The 23828-nt window shown below is 48.7% G+C and overlaps 4 protein-coding genes and 1 long non-coding RNA gene across 6 annotated transcripts; 3 read left to right on the top strand and 2 right to left on the bottom strand.

Moving 5' to 3' along the window:
• Positions 1-111: 111 nt before the first annotated feature.
• Positions 112-5612, bottom strand: LOC103983594 (adenine phosphoribosyltransferase 1). The gene is made up of 6 exons (XM_009400833.3): positions 5240-5612; positions 5025-5135; positions 3911-4003; positions 3679-3828; positions 652-710; positions 112-399 (listed from the first exon to the last, which is right to left on the bottom strand). Exons 1-6 carry the CDS (start codon positions 5595-5597, stop codon positions 346-348), a joined length of 825 nt encoding a protein of 274 aa, XP_009399108.3. The 5' UTR covers positions 5598-5612; the 3' UTR covers positions 112-345.
• Positions 5613-6599: 987 nt separating this feature from the next.
• LOC135672883 (zinc finger protein 1-like) lies at positions 6600-7668 on the top strand. Its single transcript, XM_065181351.1, has one exon. The coding sequence runs from the start codon at positions 6676-6678 to the stop codon at positions 7357-7359; it is 684 nt and encodes a 227-aa protein (XP_065037423.1). The 5' UTR covers positions 6600-6675; the 3' UTR covers positions 7360-7668.
• Positions 7669-12931: 5263 nt separating this feature from the next.
• LOC135674889 (uncharacterized) lies at positions 12932-14272 on the top strand. The gene is made up of 2 exons (XR_010513759.1): positions 12932-13557; positions 13718-14272. It is a non-coding gene; the product is annotated as an uncharacterized LOC135674889 (long non-coding RNA).
• A 765-nt stretch (positions 14273-15037) lies between these two features.
• Positions 15038-19702, top strand: LOC135583702 (BTB/POZ domain-containing protein NPY3-like). 2 transcript variants are annotated; one of them, XM_065181345.1, is made up of 6 exons: positions 15038-15140; positions 15213-15440; positions 15898-16654; positions 17122-17191; positions 17410-18591; positions 18672-19702. In XM_065181345.1, the coding sequence occupies exons 3-6, from the start codon at positions 16593-16595 to the stop codon at positions 19251-19253; spliced, it is 1896 nt and encodes a 631-aa protein (XP_065037417.1). In that variant the 5' UTR covers positions 15038-15140; positions 15213-15440; positions 15898-16592; the 3' UTR covers positions 19254-19702. The 2 variants fall into 2 exon arrangements, with proteins under 2 accessions (XP_065037417.1, XP_065037418.1); XM_065181346.1 differs by lacking the exon at positions 15213-15440 and having other exon boundaries at positions 15084-15153.
• A 363-nt stretch (positions 19703-20065) lies between these two features.
• Positions 20066-22508, bottom strand: LOC135672881 (probable N-acetyltransferase HLS1). Its single transcript, XM_065181347.1, has 3 exons — positions 21755-22508; positions 21424-21608; positions 20066-21343 (listed from the first exon to the last, which is right to left on the bottom strand). Exons 1-3 carry the CDS (start codon positions 21935-21937, stop codon positions 20476-20478), a joined length of 1236 nt encoding a protein of 411 aa, XP_065037419.1. The 5' UTR covers positions 21938-22508; the 3' UTR covers positions 20066-20475.
• Positions 22509-23828: the final 1320 nt, after the last annotated feature.

Below are 23828 nucleotides of genomic sequence, written 5' to 3'. Positions count from 1 at the left end.
GTCGTGTGTATGCCCCTCCCTCCCTCTTAACGCTTCTTCTTCCAGTGTAGCCTGTCACAGTCACTTCAACAAAACCATTTAGAACAGTTGTCGCCAATTAGAACACACGTCTTAGATAACAAAACCATTTTTAGGTGAAACCAATGATAATAATAATAATAATATAACCACCACCAACAACAACAACATCCGAATTAACGTTTGTGATACAAACTTTTGAGAGTCAGTCAGTAGTAGCAGCAGCAGCTAAATAAACGATTTATTTAATTCCAGAGAAGCCAGCGGAAATTCCAATTTGGGGGGGCATATCCGAATGCTTTTGCTCGGTCAGCTATTTTCTCACGATCAAGCCGCTTTCACGAGAACAAAGAGCGGCTTACCGCCTAACCTCTGATATCCCTGGACCAACCAACCCAATTATAAAAAACAAACAAAAAAACATTATTATTATTATTATTATTATTCACTTACTAGAATTTTTGAAGAAAAATATAACCGGCAAAAAAACTAGTTTTCTAATATTATTCTGGGAAACACACACTATTATTAGGTTAAATGTGTTTCTTCCTTCCTCACATGCATTACTACTTATTCTATTACTTGTTTCTTCCCAACAGTGGCTCTCGTAAAAGTCAAAGATAGCAAACAAACCTGAAGCTCCGGCAATTCGATGACACAAGCACATTCAACCACCTCAGCTCCAACACGTTCTGCAAAAAAGAATCACAATGTATTGCCATCATATAGTCTACATGGAATGGAATGGAATGGGGTATTTTCACATACTCATCAGTATCGGATCCAAGTATTATTAACATACACCTGAAGAATAAACACATTTTATGTATGTTCAATGTGGCTGATATATTATTATATTTATCCAGATCCATCAACCCCCAAAGAAACGTTCATCTGCTAACAGGTTGGATCAACGTCAGATCAACCCTAGATGACCACCTCCTTAATAACTACTTTTAACCTCACCTGGTCAACCTAATACATTATTATGCAGTCTTTAAGCGAGACTTTGAAATTTTGAATTATTAGACAACATTAAACGAGGTTTATGCTGAAATGGCCAAATCAGATCTAAGTTCATGATGAGACCAAAACAACATAAGAGCTCACTCGTAACTTAATATCGGTCAGATTAAAAATGATCAAACAAAGTTTGGGTTGATTTTAAATGGATTTATTCAGAACCTAAATAGGTTGCAACAACAAGGCTGTTGAAATCCATCCACAAATAAGACTGATATTGGTAAAAGATGATATCCCATATTCCAATACATTTTCCTTTTAGGATGGATATTGACTCGATCAAACATATAAGGATTTCCAGACTCGTATTTACCAATAACTGAGCAAAATTGACTGCAACCAAACATGAAAACGCAGTTGACTAGCCAACCTTAATATCTTGGTGCAACTTTTGTTGTTGTAGTGGGGATCTTTTATGGCTTCAACCGTGAAGGCCTGGAAGGCTCTCCTCTCCATTCATATTCAAAAAAATAATAAAAAATTGCTAGGCTTGACGGCGTGGCCAAAGGTAATCTTAATTGTCAAATGCTACATGCCATCATTGCTCATCCTTACTATTCTCATATTTCATATTTCATATTTCATTGCTCATCATTGCTCATCCTTAATTGTCAAATGTTCATATTTCATAAATTAAAATACAATGTCATAATCTCATCTTAATATTGTTCCAGATAAATTAAAAATGATAATAACAATCAACCAATACTATCTAAATATAATTTCATCATAATTTCCATTATTCATCAATATTCATTTTAAATTTTTTTAATTAAAATATATTAGAAATTATAACGATCAACCTATTATGCTGTACTAAAGAGCCAAACCATCTCTTAGCTACCAAATTTTTAACATTTAGACATGTATTGCATCCATCATATGCTGTACTAAAGAAAGGACCATCGCAGCATGAAGCTATCCTTTGGTATAATTTCAATTCCAAGCACCCCACTTAGGGTAAAAACAGTGGATCCTTCCTCACTACCAATGTCAATAACAGAAAAATATAAAAGAAAGCAAAGGAAAATGGAGAGTAGATGCAAGAGATCAAACTACCGATTAAAAAAAAGACTGATGTAGCAGTCTGTAATAAGTGTGGCAACATTGTGAACTTTCCTAAACTACCCTCTTCAAAGATTTCAGATTTATGTTTATTTTTCTAGACTAAAAGACTACATAATAAATTAGAACTGGAATAAATATTGATTTGCTTGAAGAAACCTTCACATTCAAAATTACTAAAATAAGATATAAAAATGCTAGAAATGTTAGAAGGTTACTAATTTACCGAAAAAACAGCCTCATGTACCGAGCTATTGTCCATAAAAGCAAACTGGCAGACCATATATTCACATTCTTGCCTCTTCTACAATATAATAGAGGTGGATATCTTGACCTAAACTTATTGAGCCAACCGAACATGTCATGTACCAAAGGGAAAATCTATTTTCTTTTCCAAATAAAATAAAAAACCAAATATGGCTTGAGCTACCAACATGTGTGTATATATATACACACACACATACATATACACATACATATACATATGTATATGTATATGTATATGTATATGTATTTGTATATGTATATGTATATGTATATGTATATGTATATGTATATGTATATGTATATATATATATATATATATATATATATATATATATATATGTGTATGTATACATACACACACACACATACATGCATACATATCAGGTCCAACTCAAATAACTTGATCCACATCAGGGTTGGGTCAGTTTGGACACACTGGATACATTTACTACCCATCTGAACCTGATCTGCCGTAACATAATTCATACCCAACTTAAGCATATAGAGAGGATGTTTCCATGATTTGAACACTTGACCCATAGAGCAACCTTAGCACCAATGCTTGCATCCAGATAACTACACTATCCTTGAAAAAAAAATTAAAAGCTAGACTAACGCTATATTTCGTTAATGAACACCATATGATTGAAACATGGATGGCATTGCTTAAAGTAGATCTTAAGTGCAAAGCAAAAGAATGTTTTTATAAATTACAAATATTAATATAACAAATGAAACTGTACTTCCGAATTTAAAATTATTGACTTAGATATCGTCAAAACTAGGAAGCAACACACTGTGGCGGGCTTGACCCAATAACATATTTGAAATATTTGGTTGACATGATGACATCTTACATGGAAAACAAAACAATTTCAAAATATTCACACACACAGATGACATGTCTTAAACTGTAAAAGAACAATCATTAGCCCATAACAGAACTAGCTCATATTCAAAAAACTAAAGACATCATTAAACATCATGTGTTAACATGCTCCCAAGGTGATTGTTCTTTGATGTCTCTACCATCATCAATATATTTCTCTAAATATGATTGTCTAGAAGAGTCGAACATATATATCTACAAACCGACATTAACAACTTCAGCCATCATAGGACGTTAAAACCTTCTCACAGGTAATTGTTCTTCAACATGCTCATCCATCATTATCAGTTAACTTCTCTAGTTATGATCATATAGGAAAAAAATTAGTGACATCTGATGTAACCGTGACTCAGCATGTCTAGCATGGGTGGATGTAACAATGACTTATGGCAGAAAAACCAACCAATTCAACTTACCAAGGAGCCTGATAGCAGCAGCTAATGTCCCTCCTGTTGCAATTAAATCATCAATGACAAGGGCTCGATCTCCTGGCTGTACAGCTCCTACATGCATCTCCATTATGTCTGTACCATATTCTAGGGAATACTCCTCGGAAATAACTTCTCCTGATAGCCAGCATAAATTATCAGCTATTATGTACAACACACATCTAACAAGAAAATGATGGGAAGAGAAAAAAAAGCATACCAGGTAGCTTCTTTGGCTTTCTCATAGGAACGAACTTACATCCGATGGCTAATGCAATGGGAGGGCCAAATATGAATCCTCTTGCTTCAATTCCTGTGTATATCACATACACCAAGCTGAGGAATGACAGTTTATCACAAGCATCTTATAGGATATAACCAAATGTGATGCATAACAGTCGATATATTCAACATCTTATTATGTATTTCCATTTCAAGACAGGGTTCTTGATACATACAGACAGCATACTATACAATAACTGACCAAAGAAGATTCAAAATCTGACTTGACTCTACTATCCGAAACAAAGAAAAGAAAGTGAAAGTTTCTCGTATTAAATATTCTGTCATTAGCTGTTTTCATTGATTTCTCTCATAACCACGTCATTCACAGTCTCAATAAGACGAGACAGCAACAGTCATAATAACCATATAAAACAGCATCAAAGAAGCAACCTGCACATTGTACAGATGAATGTCAGATTTCCTAGGTTTGTAATCATTGTAAACGCAATGGTGTGCCTTTAGAAAGTGGTTCTTGACATTTCCTAGTGTTGGAATCAATCGATTACCCCAAATCCTTCTTAATGCATAATAAATCTTCAGGATGTAAACAAGAACAATAAACTAGGAAACATATAATCATGCATCCAGAGCAGCAAATATTTTGTCAGTAATTTCTTTCATTGATTTCTCTCGTATCCAAACCATTCATAATAAAAAAGACGCGAGAGCAAACAAACGAATAAAGAAAAGAACGCTTAATATCCTAAATATTCAACAGCACATACCATCTAAAGCAGAACCAAAGAAGCAATCTACACACCATACAGAAGAACGTCAGATTTCCTAAGTTTGTGCTTTTCCAATCTCGGTAAACCCCAATGGTGTGCCTTTAGAATGTGGTTCTTGACCTTTTAATGGTGATGGAATTCACAGATTAATCGAAATCACTCTTAGTTCAAACGAAAATTTCTAGGATGTAAACAAGAAGAACAACACAAGAAGCATAAATTCACTTTTCACACACTCAAAACAGAACACGTGCAGCAAACGCCATTGACATAAAACTAAAACAAAACCTCACTAATTGGAAATTTGGCAAAGGCAATTACCTGCGACAACCGTGATCCTTTTGTCTCTGTACCTCTCGACGAACATATCGATCGTGTGCCTAAACGCCTCGTGATCGAGCAGCAGGGTCGTGATATCCTGGAACATGATACCTGCAACGAAGCCAACCCATCAAGAACGCCAAAACCCCCGATCCGGAACAAGAAGTCTCAAGAAACTCCCTCCAGTGCTGGGGTTTTCAAGATCGGTGGTCTACCGGGCTTGGGGAAGTCGGGGATGACGCGTATGGTGGACGCGATCCGCGGCAAGCGGGGGTCCTCGCCGCCTTCGGAGGCCATGGCTCTGACGGCGGTGGAGACGGAACGGAGGAGGAGGAGGCGGCGGCGGAAATTGGGGAGGCCGAGACGGTAGAGGTGGGAGGGTGGGGTTCGAGGAGGCAGCGGCGACGGCAAGGGAAGCCGAAGGGAGCGACCAAGGGGGGCCGAAGCAGAGGAGGAGAAAGGAAACATCTCCGTGAGTCTTAAGAAGACAACGATCGGTTCGATACGCTCGTCCCAACGTGGGTGCGAGCGGGCACTTGACGTTCCACCAACCAAGGAAAGTGGGTCCCGCATGCGCTGTCATACCAGACCGTCCATCTTTGCTACGGACGGTTAGGATCCGCGACGTGTGGTCCGTATCTCAGCCGGACCGTTCGGATCGATACTTGCGAACTCTACCTGTGTTGCTATTGGAGACGAAATGTAGGGTCGACCTGGGTCCCATACTTGCTGCCTCCGATGGCAACTGAGATGGCCGGCGCGGGTCAATCTGTCAATGCAACGAACCCTTACGTGTTTAAGACTCAACCTATTGATGTGATTTAAACAATTCTTCTAAAGAGAAGGGGCCTTTTTTGGTGGAATAAATTTAATATCTGAAAAGCATTATTTTCCAGATTTCCGATTAGCGAGGCTTTGTCATATTATACTCGCATCCCCAATTGCTTTGCTTTGCGGGATTAAAAGATGGAGAGGGAAGTTGACTTACGTTGACCTTTCCATGGGATTTCCCCTTTGCTGAATTAGATTTTGAGTGACTGACGAATCCAACTCACACAATCTTTTCTCCGTTTGCGTGTAAGAAAAGGAAAAGCCGCCGCCTCCGCCTACGACGTCGTTAAACAAACGAGGAACACATGACGAAGCTCGTCGTCACTTGCAGACAACCTTTGCGCACTTCCTCCGCCCGCCCAGGCGGCCATTAGACAAAAGTAGCAGGCCATGGCCGACTCGTTTTCTTCTAGACTCTCTCTCTCTCTCTCTCTCTCTCTCTCTCAGCTCCTTCCCGGAAAGTAGGTCACTCCTTCCCACCACCTCGTTCGTTTAGTTTGACTGTTGACCCAATGTTCGCCTCCCCACCACCGCCACCAGCTTCTAATTTTTCTCTCTGGAAGTCGACGCCGCCCGTGTTTGTGATGATAGCTCACCAATCAATGCATGCATGTCCTACCAAGTCAAGCTCCAAACATATGCTTAATTATGGTGTGGCAGATGAGCCAGTTCAAAGTAAGCAGCTGAAAAAGTCCAAGTCTACTACTTCCACTCACTCTCCCTCTCTCTTTCTATATATGTATGGCACAGCCGCCCTTCACGCCCAACTCTGCATTCTAGCATTCTTCATATAGATCTTGATTCGGCTCGGAACTACTCGATGGCGGTCCAGACGCTGGAGACGACAGTATCTACTGCGATCCCACTGCTGAGCGACGAGACGAGCGACGAGGAGTTGCCGCACATCGTGGGGTGGGCGAAGCGGAAGCGGTCCAAGCGTTTCTTCGACCATCCGCCGACGGAGGAAGAGTATTTGGCGCTCTGCCTCGTCATGCTCGCTCGTGGAGGAGGGTCCGGTACTCATCGCCTGCCGGCGTTGGCCTCCGACTCGGCACCGCCGCCGAAGCTCGAGCACAGGTGTTCCGTCTGCGGGAAGGCATTCGGGTCGTACCAAGCCCTGGGCGGGCACAAGTCCAGCCACCGGAAGCCCAGCAGCGGCGTCGAGGAAGCCTCGGCCTCGGGCTCTTCCACGGCTAGCGCGGCCTTCGTCGGTGCCAGGGTGCACCGGTGTTCGGTGTGCCTGAAGACGTTTCCCTCGGGGCAAGCGCTGGGGGGGCACAAGAGGTGCCACTACGACGGGAGCCTCGCCAGCGGCGCCGCGGCTGCGATGACGTCGTCGGAGGGGGCGAGCTCGAACCACCGGGCGTTCGATCTGAACGTGCCAGCGTCGCCGGACTCGGAGTTCGACAACGTCAAGCGTTGGTTGGCGACGATGAAGCAGGAGGAGGAGGAGGTGCAGAGCCCACTGGCTTTCAAGAAGCCGAGACTTGTCATCCCGGCATAAGCGAGTCAACTCCACTGCGTTAATTCTTTGGTTCTTATAGACATCACTCACTCATCCGTCGTGTGTACAGAGAATGGCTCCTTCTTTGTAGCTGAAGTCTATTCTTTGCCTAACGTAACACCGAAGGCTACATATTGATTTGAGATGGAGGAAAGTTTGCCGGTTATGGATATATTACTCATCCGGTTGTATTTTTCTACCATCAAAATAGTGGATTTAGTCGGCAGGAAAGCTTTTATACTTAAATAGAGATAATATTCTTAGTTAAATCCAAAAGTAATCAAATTATTATTTATAATCTCTAGTGAAGTCTTCTTAACTCTTCCTTTTATCCCTCCTCCTATCAGTAGGAACGACGACGACGACGACGATGAGTTGAAAGAGTGTTGATTGCAATTCTTACTATTCGTACTGTACATACTGCGATGATCAACACAGGCCGTTCTTGTCCGGCCCGTTAAATCGAACCCATTAGCTTCTCAGTTAGGGTTCCTTGGAATCACAACAAAAGATAGAATTGTTTGTATAAGCCCTCGATAGCTTTCCATCCTCGAGCAAAGCGAAAGGGAGGACGAATCCACCGTATTGTCACGACCTTAGCTGGTTTTGCCTAAGGCGTGCGGCACCCTCGCGCGTCCGTCCGCAAAGGTCAGCCTCCCCGAAGCCTCCCATTGTCCCTTAGGACCAACAAAAGAGAGAACGGGTTAAAGAGAACGCCTCAATCGGGATCCACAAGCAAACATGTCCGAAAAACACTTCATAGACAATGCAAGTTACAAACAGACTTTACAAGCTCTGAATAGTTGCACAACAAAGGGTAAAATGGTCCATTACAGACCGAAAAGCTCTGTCACGTGTCCACATGACACAACCTTTATTTACAAGCCTAAAGAGGCCACCAACCCAACTAAAATGGGACTTATAAGCCTTCGGCTGCCCCTCTACCTGCTGTACAAGGCATGAACATGCCAAAAGACCACGGACAGACATAAGCATTACATCCAACATCTTGTTTAGAAGTTTGTCCGTTACATTCTCCCCCACTTATCCCTTCGACGTCCTCGTCGAAGCCTTTGTGAACACTGCAACTCTTCGCCTTTGCTGAGTCTTCAATCTTCTGCTCCAGCTGCAATGCGCCTTCTGGCTCCCAGCTGCTCTTCGCTGCTGTTTCTGAGTAGTCGAACCTTTGATCCGCCCTGCTGCTTCAACTCGCCAATGACTCTGACTCTGGTGTGGGGTTGGCTGAGTTGTATTGATCCTCGTTGATTCCTGCGGATCCACCAAATGAAGGAAAAGACCATCCTTACTGCGCCAGTCTCTCAAAATTTCCCCATACTGCTTGAACTGGGTGGATGCTTGTTGGAGCTTTAACGAGCATCGCCTCGCAAACTTCTGAAGTTTTGGGTCATTCCTCCACAAAATCTGCTCATTGACTCTTCTTTCAGTTAGTTGTCACATCCAAGTAGGTTCGCATCACTTCCGCTTTCGATTGGCATTTCATAGGGAAATGAGGCGGACAATCTACTCTCAGTAGCACTGATCACCGTTGGTGAGGATTTGACAACTATTGTCTTCCATTATCTTCGAAGGGTCTTTGAACTTGTGCAGCGCTCCTCTGCTGGATAGATAAGAGAATTGGGGTACTCGGTTTCGCCCATTCTCTTAAGAGTTGAGAAGGCAAAAGTTACTTGACTTCGCCCGCCTCCTCGAGGTTGTACTTCATGCATCGAGCTGGTTACTAGCCTTCGCCTGCTCTTTGCTCACACTTCTGAAGCACTCGAAGTGTTTGCACTCCTTGCGTTGAGTTAGCTACTGTGATTCACCTTCTCAAAGCCATTGAACTTTTGGAATGCAGGAAGTTTTCACCCCAACTTGGAGTAATTCTCTGATAGATGAGGTCGCCTCTGGGATTGTACCGTCTTCTCCATCAACCCTGCCGCCTACTCCACTGAGTAGCAAAGGTACAGCACCGCGTACTGCCTGCTTCGTTCCTTGGTCGTGCACTCTTGCATGACCCGAAGTCCTTCACTTACGGCTATCTTGATGAGAAACTTGTTGACACCGGTCTTACGAAGTTTCTTGGCCTCTGCCCTTCAGCCTTGTCTCGGTACTTGGAGATTGCCTCTGCATGCTCCACCTCCTCGGCCCCTTTCACGACCAAGCGCTCTCCCTCCGTGAGAGCAAGGGATCAATGACTTGCACGGAAGTCCCGCCTCTGCGGTACCATGGCGCTGCCATGCCCATGGCCCTACTATCCGTCGCCTCGCCTCTGTATCCCTTTTCTTCACAATCAGTAGAGATGTCTCCGTGGCACTCCTCTGAGTCCACCTCCATTCTAACTGATGCTTGATTTTTGGGTAGCTAAGTCCCTCTGGACTCATCGTCGCTTCCTCGCCCCTTTCGACCCCCTGCTTCAACACCTCTGTGTTCTCCAAGCAGTCCGTTTGGTCGATGGAAAGACAGACTGCAACTCCCATGCATGGCCTCTGCCATCACGTTGTAGAGTTTGCACCGATTCTGTTCTCCTTAGCTTCCTTGGTAGCAACGTTCGCTTACTCGACCTTGTCCTCTGACTTGTCGGGCTCCCTTAAGCGAATATGAGCTTTGGAGCAATCCAACTCTCCAGTTGCTTCGATCATACCTCTGCATGATCAAGTCCCTCCCATGGAACTCACTGGTACTTGCATTCGAACTTTTCCCTTGGTGGAACCCAGCCCCCATATGCTGATGACCAAGGTTTTCATCCGATGCAAAATTCAGTGCACGCCCGGAAGACCCGCCTCTGCGGTACCATGGCCTTCACTCCTTGAATCCATAGCCCTTCTTGCCGTCGTGTTGTTCACCAAAGCGGAGCTCCCAGTAGCTCCCGATCATACCTCCATATGATCTCATCCCTCACGGGACACTGCCGTGTGTGTCGCATTGCCACGAACTGTTCCACCACGATCCGCTGCACCATGTCGCCTCCTGGTGACATCTCCATTGCATTCTGATCTTTGTGGACAAAACTCGAATTGTGAACCCTCCATGTGTGGCCTCTGCCAATACATCGCAGGGTCTCCTCCACCTTCGATTTTGTTCACTCCTTTGGCAATCGACCTTCATCCACCCACTCTTGGGTCACACCTAGATGAAGCACCACTCTAGGGCAGTCTGTCGCCTAGTAGCTCCCGAAGTCCACCGACTTCACTGTAGTTTGTGCACCATTGTCTGGATCCTGGGCCTCTGCCCCTACCAGCACAATCTCCGCTGCGCACTGCTTCCTTCATGGCAACTTGAATGGCAACACTGTGGCATATTCTTCAAGAGTACCCGCCTCTGCGTCCTCTTGCCCCGTGCTAAGACATTCTGAACCCAACTTCGCCTCCGCAAATTGAGTCGCCTTAGTTCCTCCATCAAATGCTCCTCCGAGATAAGGTGCATGTGCCCAGAAGCTCCCTTCATCTTTGGCACCATGCAAGATAAGTCCGCTCCGTCAGAATGAAGGACCCATGGAACAACATGATCCTACCCTTGCCTCTGCAAGAGTTCATGTCTTTGACCTCTGTCTAAGGAAAGCACTGTGCTTCTGCTCCATGTTCCAACTTCTCTGCTGGCTCCCTTCATGCGGCTTGGGTACTTCGCGAAGTTACACCCAAGTTGCTCCGCTCCTCGTTTTTGCATTGAGTCGATGGTGGCCCTCGCGCCCTCCATTCCACGGGTCAGCCCTCCCTTGAGTCCGATCTCCATATCGACTCTAAGTGTGCCTTCATTTAAGTTGCTTCAGGTTGCTCCCCCACTTGATCTCGCAATGCATCCACCAATGCATTCTCTCGAGCGAGATCATGCGACAACTCCTCGCCGCTTGCTCAGTCCATCGAGCTTCGTGAAGTTGTTGTTTGTGAGGTACTCCTCCTCAACATGTGAAGTCCGTCTCACATGATTCTCCCTCTGGAGTGCCGAGACTTATCCCTCCTAGATAACTGTCCCGTTGGAGCAACATCTCTCTTCGTTTCGGAGACCACCATCCCCTTGGACTACTCTGATCTGCTGAACAAACTGTGCAATGTCTTGCCTCCTGCAAACGCACTTGCTAGATTGCGCCTCCACGTCAATACAGCCACCGCCGCACCCCTCAAGGCCTAGCAACATGCTAAACTCGTTGCACACTTCAGCCTCCTCCGGACGTATCCTTTGCATGCCGAAGAGAAAGTTTCAATGCTCCATGGCGCCGAGTCTGGGTCGCCTTGGGATGGCCACGAACATTCCATCGTCCGCATACAAGCCCATGCATGAGTACCAAATTCTTCGAGTTAGTAATTCCCCTCACATTTGTGAGCTTTGAATAACTCTTTTGGTCGTTGAACAACTCATTCCACCTTGGATGGTCTCATTCTTGCCAAGCGCCTCGCTTGCCTAGAGCACCATCAAGTATAGTTGTCAACGTTGAGCCGTAGCTCAAACTCAGCCATCCCAACCTTTGTGCGCTCCGCATTCTTCCAAGCTTGCCTGTTCTTGTGGTGCCTCTTGCGCGAAGGGTTGGCCATTCCTCAAAATGCAAATGTTAGATGCCCGCTCCTCTGAGCGACTCTTTTCCCTACATCTCCATGCCCGTTTTCCCTCAAACGGTCGCGCGTGTGCTGACTGCCCTCAACGCAGCCCCGCTAGGTTCCCCACGTTTGCATGTCAAGTGTTTCTATGAGTTCTTGTCCCGCTCTGATACCATAATTGTCACGACCTTAGCTGGTTTTGCCTAAGGCGTGCGGCACCCTCGCGCGTCCGTCCGCAAAGGTCAGCCTCCCCGAAGCCTCCCATTGTCCCTTAGGACCAACAAAAGAGAGAACGGGTTAAAGAGAACGCCTCAATCGGGATCCACAAGCAAACATGTCCGAAAAACACTTCATAGACAATGCAAGTTACAAACAGACTTTGCAAGCTCTGAATAGTTGCACAACAAAGGGTAAAATGGTCCATTACAGACCGAAAAGCTCTGTCACGTGTCCACATGACACAACCTTTATTTACAAGCCTAAAGAGGCCACCAACCCAACTAAAATGGGACTTATAAGCCTTCGGCTGCCCCTTTACCTGCTGTACAAGGCATGAACATGCCAAAAGACCATGGACAGACATAAGCATTACATCCAACATCTTGTTTAGAAGTTTGTCCTTTATAGTATGGCGTGCAAAGTCGACGATGGTTTATGGGCAGGCAAACAGTAACCACATGCCGGTGGGACTTCTTTGGATTAAAAGATCCTCTTAGCACATGATGTTAGCTAACTAAATCCCCCACACGCCATCATGACTCACTCGGGACTCGAAACTGATGGATGTAGACGACGACTCCTCCTCTGCCAGATCTCTGGTCCATGGCATCCTATGCTGATGTTCGACTCAGCCGATCTCGGCCCGGCTGTCGTTTACTCTAAGATTAATCTTTTAAGTACAGATGATCATATATTTAGTTTAATCCTATGAGGTGGAAGACTAAACAGCTAAAAAGCATTGCACTCGGCCACCTTCCTTTAAGGTGCCGTGCCGTGTCTTCTTTCCCGGTCACCGTCGTCACGCCCAGACAACGCTCGGGAACGAAAACATCCAAATCTGTGTAGGAGAAGGGATGTTTGGCTAAGTCAAATGTCGCTTCCATCCAAAATGACTACTGCCCATCCATCCACAGAGAATCCATCCATGCACGAGGCCGAACGCCTCCTGTCTCTGAGCCTGAGCATCTCGGCCTCCGGTGCTTTTGTTTGGATTTTGTTCCAAATGTCCCCATGATCTCGTCCCCCACTCCCAACAGTTCGCCACGATGCATGCTCGCTTCACACCGCTAATCGGACCACAACTACACGGGAGGATAAGAGGAGCAGTGGATGCTTCGTCGGTAAGCGCATCACCAAGCATTGAAAAGATTCACATCCAGAAGCTGTGTTCCAAGGCTCCATGTAGCTCTCACCGCTCCGAACAAGGAGAAGGAGCCAAGCCTGTATATGCATGCGGGTGACCTGTGGGGTTGGGACAAGGGAAGGTGGTGGGGGGTGGTGGGGACATTTGGATGCTTAGGTGAGGTGAGAGATAGGTCCGAAGGGGAGGGATAAAGGGCAACAGGGATGGGCTCGGAGTAGGACAGTCCAGGGTGTAGAGCACTGCCGTGTGATGCACTGCGCTCGGCGCCTTTGAACTATTCTTCGGCTTAGGATAAGAGCATCAAAGGTACAAAATCTGCTAACGATGATTCGACTTAGGTCACTGTATTCTTTCCCTTTGGACAGCCATGCATGTTCTCTCGACGGAGATCTCGATGAGCGCAGCGGATGCATCTCCTCTCGTGTCCGCATGCCTTTTGACTGGGATCTCACACTTATATGTTTAGTAGGTGACCGGTCCAAGGAAGAGACGGGTGCGACTTAATCGCTTGAGCTCTTGCCCGCTCACATTCTGAGACCACACATGATGCTTTCGGAGCGAGAGCTCAATCATTCTGCAATCCGGAACGCCATGCGTGGTGTTCGTGTTCTGTGCGGATCGCGCATAAAGCGTTTGCGGTAATTAATGGCGTGCTCGCAACATGTCGAACAGATTCCCGATCGCCCGATGCGGTGTCAGCAGCGGATGCAAAGCGTCGCGGCGTGCCGGAGAAAGTGGCGAACATGGGGTGAGATAGTGCTGGGGACCGTAGCAAGAAGAAGAAGAAGAAGAAGAAGAAGAAGAAGAAGAAGAGCTCTCGAGCAGTAGCGGGAAGAGTTGCTGTTATTAGCATCGATATCGGCGGACGGAGGCAGCAAAAGATGGTAGTGTTTGTTCGGTGAGGTTTGCTCAATTTGAGTGCCAACTTTAGAGGGATTTCTTTTCAGAGTCCCATGTGAACAGCACCATGGATTTTGACATGGAATGTGATGTTTTCTTCATGTTTACTCTTCATGCTCTCTCTCTCTCTCTCTCTCTCTCTCTCTCTCTCTCTCTGTGTGTGTGTCTATGCTTGTTATTATCTTCCACATTGAAAGGGCAGGATAAAGAAGGATCACTTGGGTGGACCAAATCCATCACAATAATGAGAGTACACCCCAAGCCATGCCGGTACATTAGGAAGTCTCCAGCAAAAGTATTGATTGTTTGAGGCACTTTTCCTTGATGGAGAGAATGATTGAAGTCGCCCGAGTTGAAGGTTTTGAGGTTTCCATTATGACCACATCCTCGACTTCATTTATTTTATTTTATTATCGAAGATATATAATTTTCATTCATCGTGAGAATATTGTTTTTCTGATATCATATATTTCGATGTGAATTCAAATATGGGAGCTATCTTAATGGCCATTATTCGATTGATAATGTGCGGCATCAAACTCGGGACAGGCCAAAAGAGAAAAAAAGGAGTCGGGGAAGTTGACGTTTGACTTGAGCATGCAAGCAAACTCCCAAAGTGATGATGATGTGATGAAAGGAAAAGAAAACCAACTTTAGAATGGGGAAAGAAGAATGTCGAGACGGTGAATGATGTGAAGATCAATTATACATTTAAATTTTAAGCAGTAATATGTTATCTTACTGCGGTAAATATAGATATATATATATATATATATATGTATATGTTGCGGGGACACAAACGTCAATCCGGTGATTAAGCTCTTAAAAGAAGACAGCAGGGGGACTGCGCAAAGCTCATATCCTAAAGCCATTGGTTGGTGGTAGGGGGAGGGAGGGAGGGAAGGGAGGAGCAACGGGTGTAACCTGCGGTGGCTTCGGAGGAGCAGTAGAGGACAGTGAAGCTTCGGCGCGTATCAGCCAGGAAAGAGGTGGCCTTCTACGGTTCGGCCTCTGTCTACTTCCCCTGACATCCTCTCTCTCATCCTGGTCGCTGCGTGTAGGTGGTGGTGGCTTTGCCTCTCTCTCTCTCTCTCTCTCTCTCTCTCTCTCTCTCTTCTCTTCTCTTCTCTTCTCTTTGGAGGGTGGGGTGGGGTGGGGTGGGGTGGGGTGGCGTGGAACCGAGGAGGTGACCGACCGACAGGGGATGTAACGTAGCTTGACAGATGGCCACGATGAGGACGATGTGCTTGCTGCTGCTGCAGTTATCACGATAGGACACCTGCGAAGCGGTAAGATTCTTACCTTTTGGGAGTGACTGACTGCTCGATCCTCTACTTTCTCATTTCTCCCCGACTCTCGATATTATCAGCTCAGTTTATTTCGTCAGCTTCCTTTCTCCTCCTCCTCCTCGTCTTTCTCTGAGCTTAATTTTGTCCCCAAGCCTTTTCGAGATCTGACAAATTAGCATGTCCGACGATTGGTCGAGTCTTTTGATCTCTTCTTTGGTTGGTTGATAAGGTTGTAGTTCAGCTTGCTGTTCTCTGGCTTTGTTGTTCTTTCTGGGCCTTCGTTTCGGTGGTGCAGGGTGGCATATGGGTTCTCCTCCCAACTTGATGAGATTCGATTCAGCAGCTGTTGTGATGGTCTCCCTACACGCCCTTCTCCCATGCTGGAGAAAGATGCTCATTGTCTGTGGATTTACCGCATCCCTGCCCCTCATGCCTAGATGCTGTCTTCTCCTTGCAGGCAATATTGACAACTTGGGACGCAGAGCTGGAGGGGAATGTGCATTCCCAGCTGAGACTCCTCATCACACCACCGGATCTCAGAGCAGAAGAGGGGGAAGAGGAGAAGGCAAAAAGGGAAGTTAGCAACCAAGGAGGTTGACGGAGAGTAAATTAATATTAACGATTGGTCAGCGTGTGCTTGCTATCCGTGAGTTGTTTACGGACTCAGAGAGCCTCCTCGTCCTCGTGCCGCGCGCGGTGCTCCACCCAGTCGCCTCCGGACTCCGTGGGCGCCTGCCGTTGCCCGGGGAAACAACGCTGCCTCTGCATCCGACCGCATCTTACGGTGGCCTGCTTGCTCTACCGGAACGAGAACCCGTCACGGTGTGGGTAGATCTTAAAGACCCAGCGGCTCTTGTTTTGGAAGGACCAGTTGCCACGAGAGAGAAAGAGAGAGAGAGACAGTAGACCATATCCTTTATCTCTAGCTCGTACTCCAGATTAGGTCTTGTTGCTGTAAGGGAGCACCACCATTCACATGGTGGGTTTTGTTTAGTGCGGTTGTTGATGATTGCCGGGCATGTGGGGCGACTGTTTAGCTGTGGTTATCATGAGCTGAGGGAGGGATAAAAGGTCCTCAGCTTCTTGGAGTGTAGCAGCAAAGACTTCCTTTTTCTTCTTCTTCTTCCTCCTCCGCCTCTTTACTTTGTCAAGATGAAGTATATGAAGCTTGGATCGAAGCCCGATGCCTTCCAGTCCGATGGAAACAATATCAGGTAAAAAAACAGCCCTTGAAACCTCATTATTCACTCATAAGCTACTAAAATAGGCTTCCATCAGCAGCAAAAAAAAATTAGCAATGCTCCAAAGCCAACTCGGCTTTCCATAGATCTTAGCAAGAAACTGCTACATATTAATATTGCTCCTCAGAGTGCATGCCGATCCATGATGTGCTTTCGTAGCTTTGGAACCTCAGTGTCAGTGGTGTTTGGTGATTCGTTTCTCCTTGTGTCTTGTATTGCATTCACAATCTTAGATGTGGAGTATGTGTGATATGTGTTGGCTCACTCGTATCAGTCCATATATCTATCCACCAGTCTCAATATAAAATGATCCTATGTCTCGAAAAGCATTCTATGAAACTACGGTAGCATATCTGAGTCCATAGTTGTGGTTGTGGTTCATTTAGATTTCCTGAGGCTCCATCTTTTGCCAGAAACCTAATCTTGAAATCTCTTTACAGATTCGTGGCGACGGAGCTGGCGACCGATATCGTTGTTAATGTGGGAGACGTCAAGTTTCATCTGCATAAGGTAGGGTTAGCCTGAACTCGGTATCATCTTGTTTGCAGAAAGAAAGATCGATTCCGATGAATCGATAGTCTGCTGTCATATGCCTTAAGATCGCATTTACCATAATCTTCTTCACTGTCAATCATCATAAGCGAACACCATATTATATCCATCATGCGAGGATCTGGTGACTTGTACTTGCTTGTGTATGGTGATGCTCACACGACTATCACGCGCAGTTCCCTCTTCTATCCAAAAGCCCGCGACTGCAGAAGCTGGTGGCGGCCACGGAAGAGGAGGAGGACGAGGAGATCGACATTCCCGACATCCCCGGTGGCCCTGCCGCCTTCGAAATCTGTGCTAAGTTTTGCTACGGCATGATCGTCACCCTCAACGCGTACAACGCGGTGGCAGCTCGGTGCGCGGCAGAGTACCTGGAGATGCACGAGGCGGTGGAGAAAGGGAATCTCATCTACAAGATCGAGGTGTTCTTGAGCTCCAGCATCCTACGCGCGTGGAAGGACTCCATCATAGTTCTGCACACCACCAGGTCCCTGCTTCCCTGGGCGGAGGACTTGAAGCTGGTCGTCCGCTGCACCGACTCGATCGCCTCCAAGGCCTCCGTCGACCCCTCCGAGGTCGACTGGTCCTACACCTACAACAGGAAGAAACTTCCATCCGAAAACGGCCTCGACCCACATTGGAATGGCGTCAGGAAGCAGCAGTCGGTGCCCAAGGATTGGTGGGTGGAGGACCTCTGCGATCTCGAGATGGATTCGTACAAGCGGGTGTTAATCGCCATCAGGACGAAGGGGAACATCGCTGACGATGTGGTCGGGGAAGCTCTGAAGGCCTACGCATACAGGAGGCTTCCGGGTTTCGCCAAAGGCTCGGTGACCTGCGGAAGCGATCCCATGAGGTCTCGGACGATACTGGAGACCATCGTTTGGTTATTACCCACGGAACCGGGTTCCGTTTCGTGCAGCTTCCTGCTGAAGTTGTTGAGGTCCGCAAGCGCACTGGAATGTGGAGAGACTTGCAAGAAAGAGTTGATCAGGCGAGCGGGACGCCAGTTACAGGAAGCTGCTGCGTCCGACCTGCTGCTGCCTTCTGCGACAGGGGAGACCGTGTACGACGTCGACTTGGTTGCAAGCGTCGTGGAGGAGTTCGTGACGCAGGACGACGGCACTGCTCGAACCAGTCCCGAGGCTTCCGAGGAGGTCGTGGAGGTGAGGAGCCCGGTGTTCGTTTCTCCAAGCTCGAAAGCTGCCGTTGCGAATCTGGTGTATGAGTACCTTGCCGAAGTCGCGAAAGACCCCGATCTACCTCTTCCCAAGTTTGTGGAACTGGCTGAAATGGTGTCGGCTGCCTCGACGCCGGTGCACGACGGGCTTTACCGTGCCATCGATGTGTACCTCAAGGTAAAATCACCGGACGCCGTGCGCTTCTCTGATCGCAGCTCAGAATCGATCCTTATCTGTTGCCCTCATGGTGTGTGCAGGAGCACCCGGGGCTAAGCAAGAGCGAAAAGAGGAGAATCTGCAGCATGATGGACTGCAGAAAGCTGTCGACGGATGCCTGCGTACACGCGGTGCAGAACGAGCGGCTCCCGCTCAGGGTCGTGGTCCAGATCCTCTTCTTCGTGCAGATGAGAGCTGCTGCGGCTCCCGCTGCCGGCGGCGTATCCCAACTCCCCGGCAACGTGAAGGCGCTGCTCCGCGAAAATGGCGGTTCGTACGGCAGTTCAAGATCGGCCGTCACGACCAACACGGAGGACGACTGGGACGGCGTCCCGACGGCGGGCTGGGACATCAACTCTCTCAAGTCCGCCGGTCCGGTGGGTAGAGGTGGGGGGAGTCAGAGGAGCAGCGGCGGCAGTGATGTCAGCAAGCACGGCGACGAGAAGGGCAACGGCAAGGTGAAGGGAATTCTGCTGCCGAAGAGGATACTGAGCAAGCTGTGGTCGGGCAAAGGGCAGGGCGGCGAGAACAGCAGCTCGGACATGTCGGAGAGCCCCGGCTCCGTCGCTCAGGAGGAGGCCAAGTCCACGCATTCGAGGAACACCAGGCATTCGGTTTCGTAGGGGAAGAGAGAGCGCAAGTACACACAATACTAGTTACGCATCATACTAGACGATCTTGAGGTAGTGCCATTAATTAAGCGCAGTTGCCAGATGACCGAAATCTAGAGCGAGAAAGGATTCGAACGTCCGGTGGGATGGCTAAGAAGCAGATCTTCTTGATAGGTTGTTCTGAATGGATGATGACCACCGGTCCTTGTGCATGTACCACCACACGAGGGGTCGCCTGGTTCCAGCAGAGTCTACTTGGGATCAGAATCGGAAGCCAAGGATGAGTAATAAATACATGGATATGGCTGGCATTTGGTTCAACAACGAGTGTTGGAAAGAAGAAGAAGAAGAGCTAAAACTTAAAATGATGTATTAGTTATGAACCAGTTTGATCTTTTCATGATTTCTGTCTTGGTTTATGTTGTGGATCAGACTAGGAAAAATCTATGATTATTAGAGAATTCGTGTTGTTCCAACTGAGCCAGAAAGCAACATTTGTTCTGTTCCAGCTGTAGTTGGCCGTCACCTTGACTCGACCTTAACGTAGACTTCCACCACGGTGGAATGTGCAAATGTGGGTCCGAATGATAGGTAAAACGGAGGCAAAGGGTGCAAAGCAGGAAGCGCATGAAGCCCCGGCAAGGAGAACTCAGTGACCCAACCCTGTCTGCCAACAAAATCCAGGAGGGGAATGATATGGAACGCTCTGAACGGTGTGTTACGATACACTCGTGGATCAGATACTTAGTTGGCCGTCCAATCCATGGCCGTGCATTATATATAATATGGAACGGTTCCTAAGGCCAGCAGAAATCACCGACAGGTGGCGCGCATATCGAATAGGGTCACATTAGCAATGGCATCGAAAGCAAAGACGACGAGCAGAGAGAGAGAGGGAGAGAGGAGGGAGCGGTCCAAAGCCTCTCTCGTGTAACGTAGTTACCAAAAGCCGACGACAACGTTTCCTCCGCCGCATCTTATCCTGCTCCTGCTCCTGCTCCCGCTCCCCCATTTGGCTTTCACGCGTTCCACGTCTCCCACCGTCGATATCGCCTCTCACGACAGAAACACGACACGACAAAAAAGCGTTGCGCGTGACACCAACGAAGGCTATCACTGCATTTTACGATGACGGAAACAGCCACCTCGTGCACCGTCACGTTGTCCTTGTGCTTTCGATAAGACACAGGGAAGAAGAAGAAGACGACGAGCCGGTGAAGCGTGACCGTCCGATTCAGAATTCCCTGGGGTCCACGAAGATGGAGGGTGGGGAAAGCGCCTTGGTCCAGTCGCCGAGCGACCCGTCGCTGTACTCCTCCGCCAGGCGCTTCACGCACCACACGTCCTCCGCGCAAGAGAGGCGGCCCCAGTGGGGGATCCCCTCCCGGAGCGGCTCGCACGCCGCCACCTCCGCCGCCACCACCCGGCAGCCCGGGTCCGCCCGCGCCATGTTGTGCACATGCCCGCACAGCGCCCGCACGTGCGCCGCTGCCGCGGGTCCCTCCCCGCCCACCCCGTAGAGCAGGTACAGCCCGAACGGCCGGAACAGGTCCGGCACCGACGGGATGCGCAGCCACGGCAGCGCCCGGTCCACCGCCCGGCTCGCCCGCGCCAGCCCCCGCCGCCACCGCCCTGCCCCCCGCACCTCGAGCCGGAACACCTCCTTTGAGTTCCACACGCTGGCCACCGCCCACGAGGCGGGCGGGTCGGCCAGGAACGCGCCGGCCCCCTCCCACCGGGCCGCGGCGGAGCAGCCCGCGGGGACGGCGAGGAAGCTGCCGAGGGAGAGCGGGTTGGCCAGGACGGCGTCGATGTCGCGGGGGAAGAACTCGGTGGCGGCGAAGCGGCGGCGGTAGAGGGCCTCGGCATCGGCGGCCGTGAGGCGGAGGATGGCGACGCGTGGGGGGAGGGGAAGGCGGTGGGCGAACACGGGGTGCACCAGAATGGCCGGGTTGCGGAACTTGGAGTAACCGCACCGCCCGGTGAAGAGGCGGAAAGACGCCTCGTTGTCCTTCTCCGTCGCCATGTACGCGTACTCCGCCCCCTTCTCCTTGAACCACTCCTCCATCCTCCGCACCAACTTCAGCGCGATCCCCCTTCGCCTGAGGAGGCCGCTCGATTAGATCGGTACTAAGACGGTGATTAGAGCGACGGGGGGAGATGAACGTGTGGTGAGACTCACCGGTGAGCGGGGGAGACGCGGAGGCCGAGGAGGTAGGCCACCTTGGCATAGATGGGGACGGCGGGGGCGGTGTGGTGCTTCGCGGGGGAGGGTAATAACAAGGGGGTGCCGCAGGCCACGGTCTTGATGCACCCGCGGACGAGCCCAACGATCTCCCTCTCCGGCCCGCTAACCAGCTCTGCCACCTATATTAACATCATGATCGTGGTTATTCGCGTACAAACACTTACCGAAGAGAAAGACGATCGCGATAACAAGTCCAAAGTACGTTAACGCAGAAACGGGGAGATGATCGGAAAGAATGAGAGGGAAAAAAAGGAGGAATACGGACCAGCATGAGGAAGGGAGGGGAGTGGCGGACACGGCAGAGGGGGTCGCCGAGGAGGTCGGTGAAGAGGGACATGGCACCGCCGCTGTGCCCCACCTCGCACATCCGCTCCACCGCCTCCGCTCCCACCCGGTCCCGCTCCGCGTCGTACTCCCTGATCGCCACGACCACCATGGACTCCACCATCCTTCTCTTACGTAACACCGGCCGGTCGCTATTGGCAGCCAATAAAGGTGGCGAAAGTGAGGGATGATTCAGGTGTGTCTCCCTCTGTCCTCTCACTAGGCTCGATCACTTGGTGCGTAGCACAACAAACAGAAACGCGCCGCTGCCGCTTCTGTCTTCAGATATGTATGTATCTGCTCTTTCCCCAGTAGGGGAAGTCGGTGATACCAGTGGAACTTCTTTCTTTCTTCAAAGGCAAGTAGTGGTTGGCATGAACCGAAGGGGAGCGATGGAGGTGGGCTATTTATACCCCTTCCCTTTCCCTGGTGGGAGGAAAGAACAGAGATGGGAAGGATAAGAGATGGGGTTCGGTCAGTGCAGTAGTTGAGATGAGGTGTGGAGGTGGGGTGACTCTCTTCCTCCCTCCTTTTATACACAGCAGCAGCTGATCGGTCAGAGAGAGAGAACAGAAGAGACCGGAGAGAGAGAGAGCGAGAGCGGTGTGCGTCTATAGCTGTAAAAGAAGCGAAGGAGGTGGGGTTGGGCTTCCAGATGGAAATGGCGGCTGTGGCTGCGCGGTCCCTCTGCTCACTTCCTGCGCCGCAGCTATTCCGTTGCCATGTCCATAATAACATACGTTATCATACCATATCATGCATGCGTATATGTTGACGTATGATCATATGAAAGGATGTGTATATATATACACATAATGGAGATACGTGGAGGGAAGCTGGCGTGGCGCGAATGGCGCCACAGATCACGTAATCGAGATGCGAGGTTCGCCGTCATCGAGCCACGTGGACGGTAAGCGGCGGGTAACGGCGCATCATCATTATGGGGTGGGCGTCTCACGCACCACCCAATTAATGACGGTGGGGGTGGGTGCACCGCCCGATCAACGCCCTACGTGATTATGATGACGGCGAGAAGTGGGCAGACGCGTACCTCCTGGCTCGGGCGTACCGCCGTGGCCCAGCTCGCTTGTGTCGACAGACTCGCAATGGCGTACCGTCGTTGGGTCCCACGTCTTTCCCACCAATAAAAAGATGACGTTCTCGGGTCGGTGCCTCCGCCGTTACTGCAGTTGTTTTCATGGGACGTCAGATGAAGGGTCGAGGACGGGTTCGAAGTTAAGTATGGACGGTTCGAAGTTAAGAGGATGACAATGATTAGACAACGATCAGGTGATGACGACGACGACGATGATCTCGTCACCGTTCGATAGGAGATCAACGGTTCGATCTTCTTTATTTTGTTCGGATGAGGTTGGTTTAGTTGACGGACCAACTATGAAGACGTGATGGAATCGATATATATATAAATACGACTTTTTATCTTTGTTGATGCTAAGCAACTTGCTTATGATTGACATTAAAAAGGTACAAAGATTTAGTGAGACAAGTAAATCTCACCTTCCGATCGCCATGATCCGTTTGTCTACGACTCATTGTACATGATACTGTACCGGCATACTTGCATCCACCAGCAATAGATTCTCTACGTGATGCATAACGAACCTATGAATGCGGTCGATCCAATCATGGATGCCAGCTTCCACATAATTTTTGGTGGCAATTGATTACACGGTATTCGTGGCAAGCCGGTACGATGGCGTGCGAGGAGATTCGCGAAAGAACCGATGGGGTCGATGAATCCAACACGAGCTTGTCGAGCCATCGCGGAGCAAATGGGTGACCGGAATCGTAGGATATCGGCAAATGGCATTAACCTTGGCCATGCGAGCTTCGGACGAGATGCTGCTGTTCTCGGAGCAGGCGTCAAGATGCTTCCTGTTGCCATTAATTTGTCCATTGCTGTCTTGGTTTCTCCCAGGAAAGGGATGAAGCCAAGTCCCAGTCCAGCTCCGGTGTCGCCCGGTGGCAGATGGGACCATCTCGTTGCAGCAGCA

Source organism: Musa acuminata, chromosome BXJ1-5 (assembly GCF_036884655.1).
Source record: "Musa acuminata AAA Group cultivar baxijiao chromosome BXJ1-5, Cavendish_Baxijiao_AAA, whole genome shotgun sequence".
In the NCBI taxonomy this organism is placed as follows: Eukaryota; Viridiplantae; Streptophyta; class Magnoliopsida; order Zingiberales; family Musaceae; genus Musa; species Musa acuminata.
This window is presented reverse-complemented; position numbering and strand designations above follow the sequence as displayed.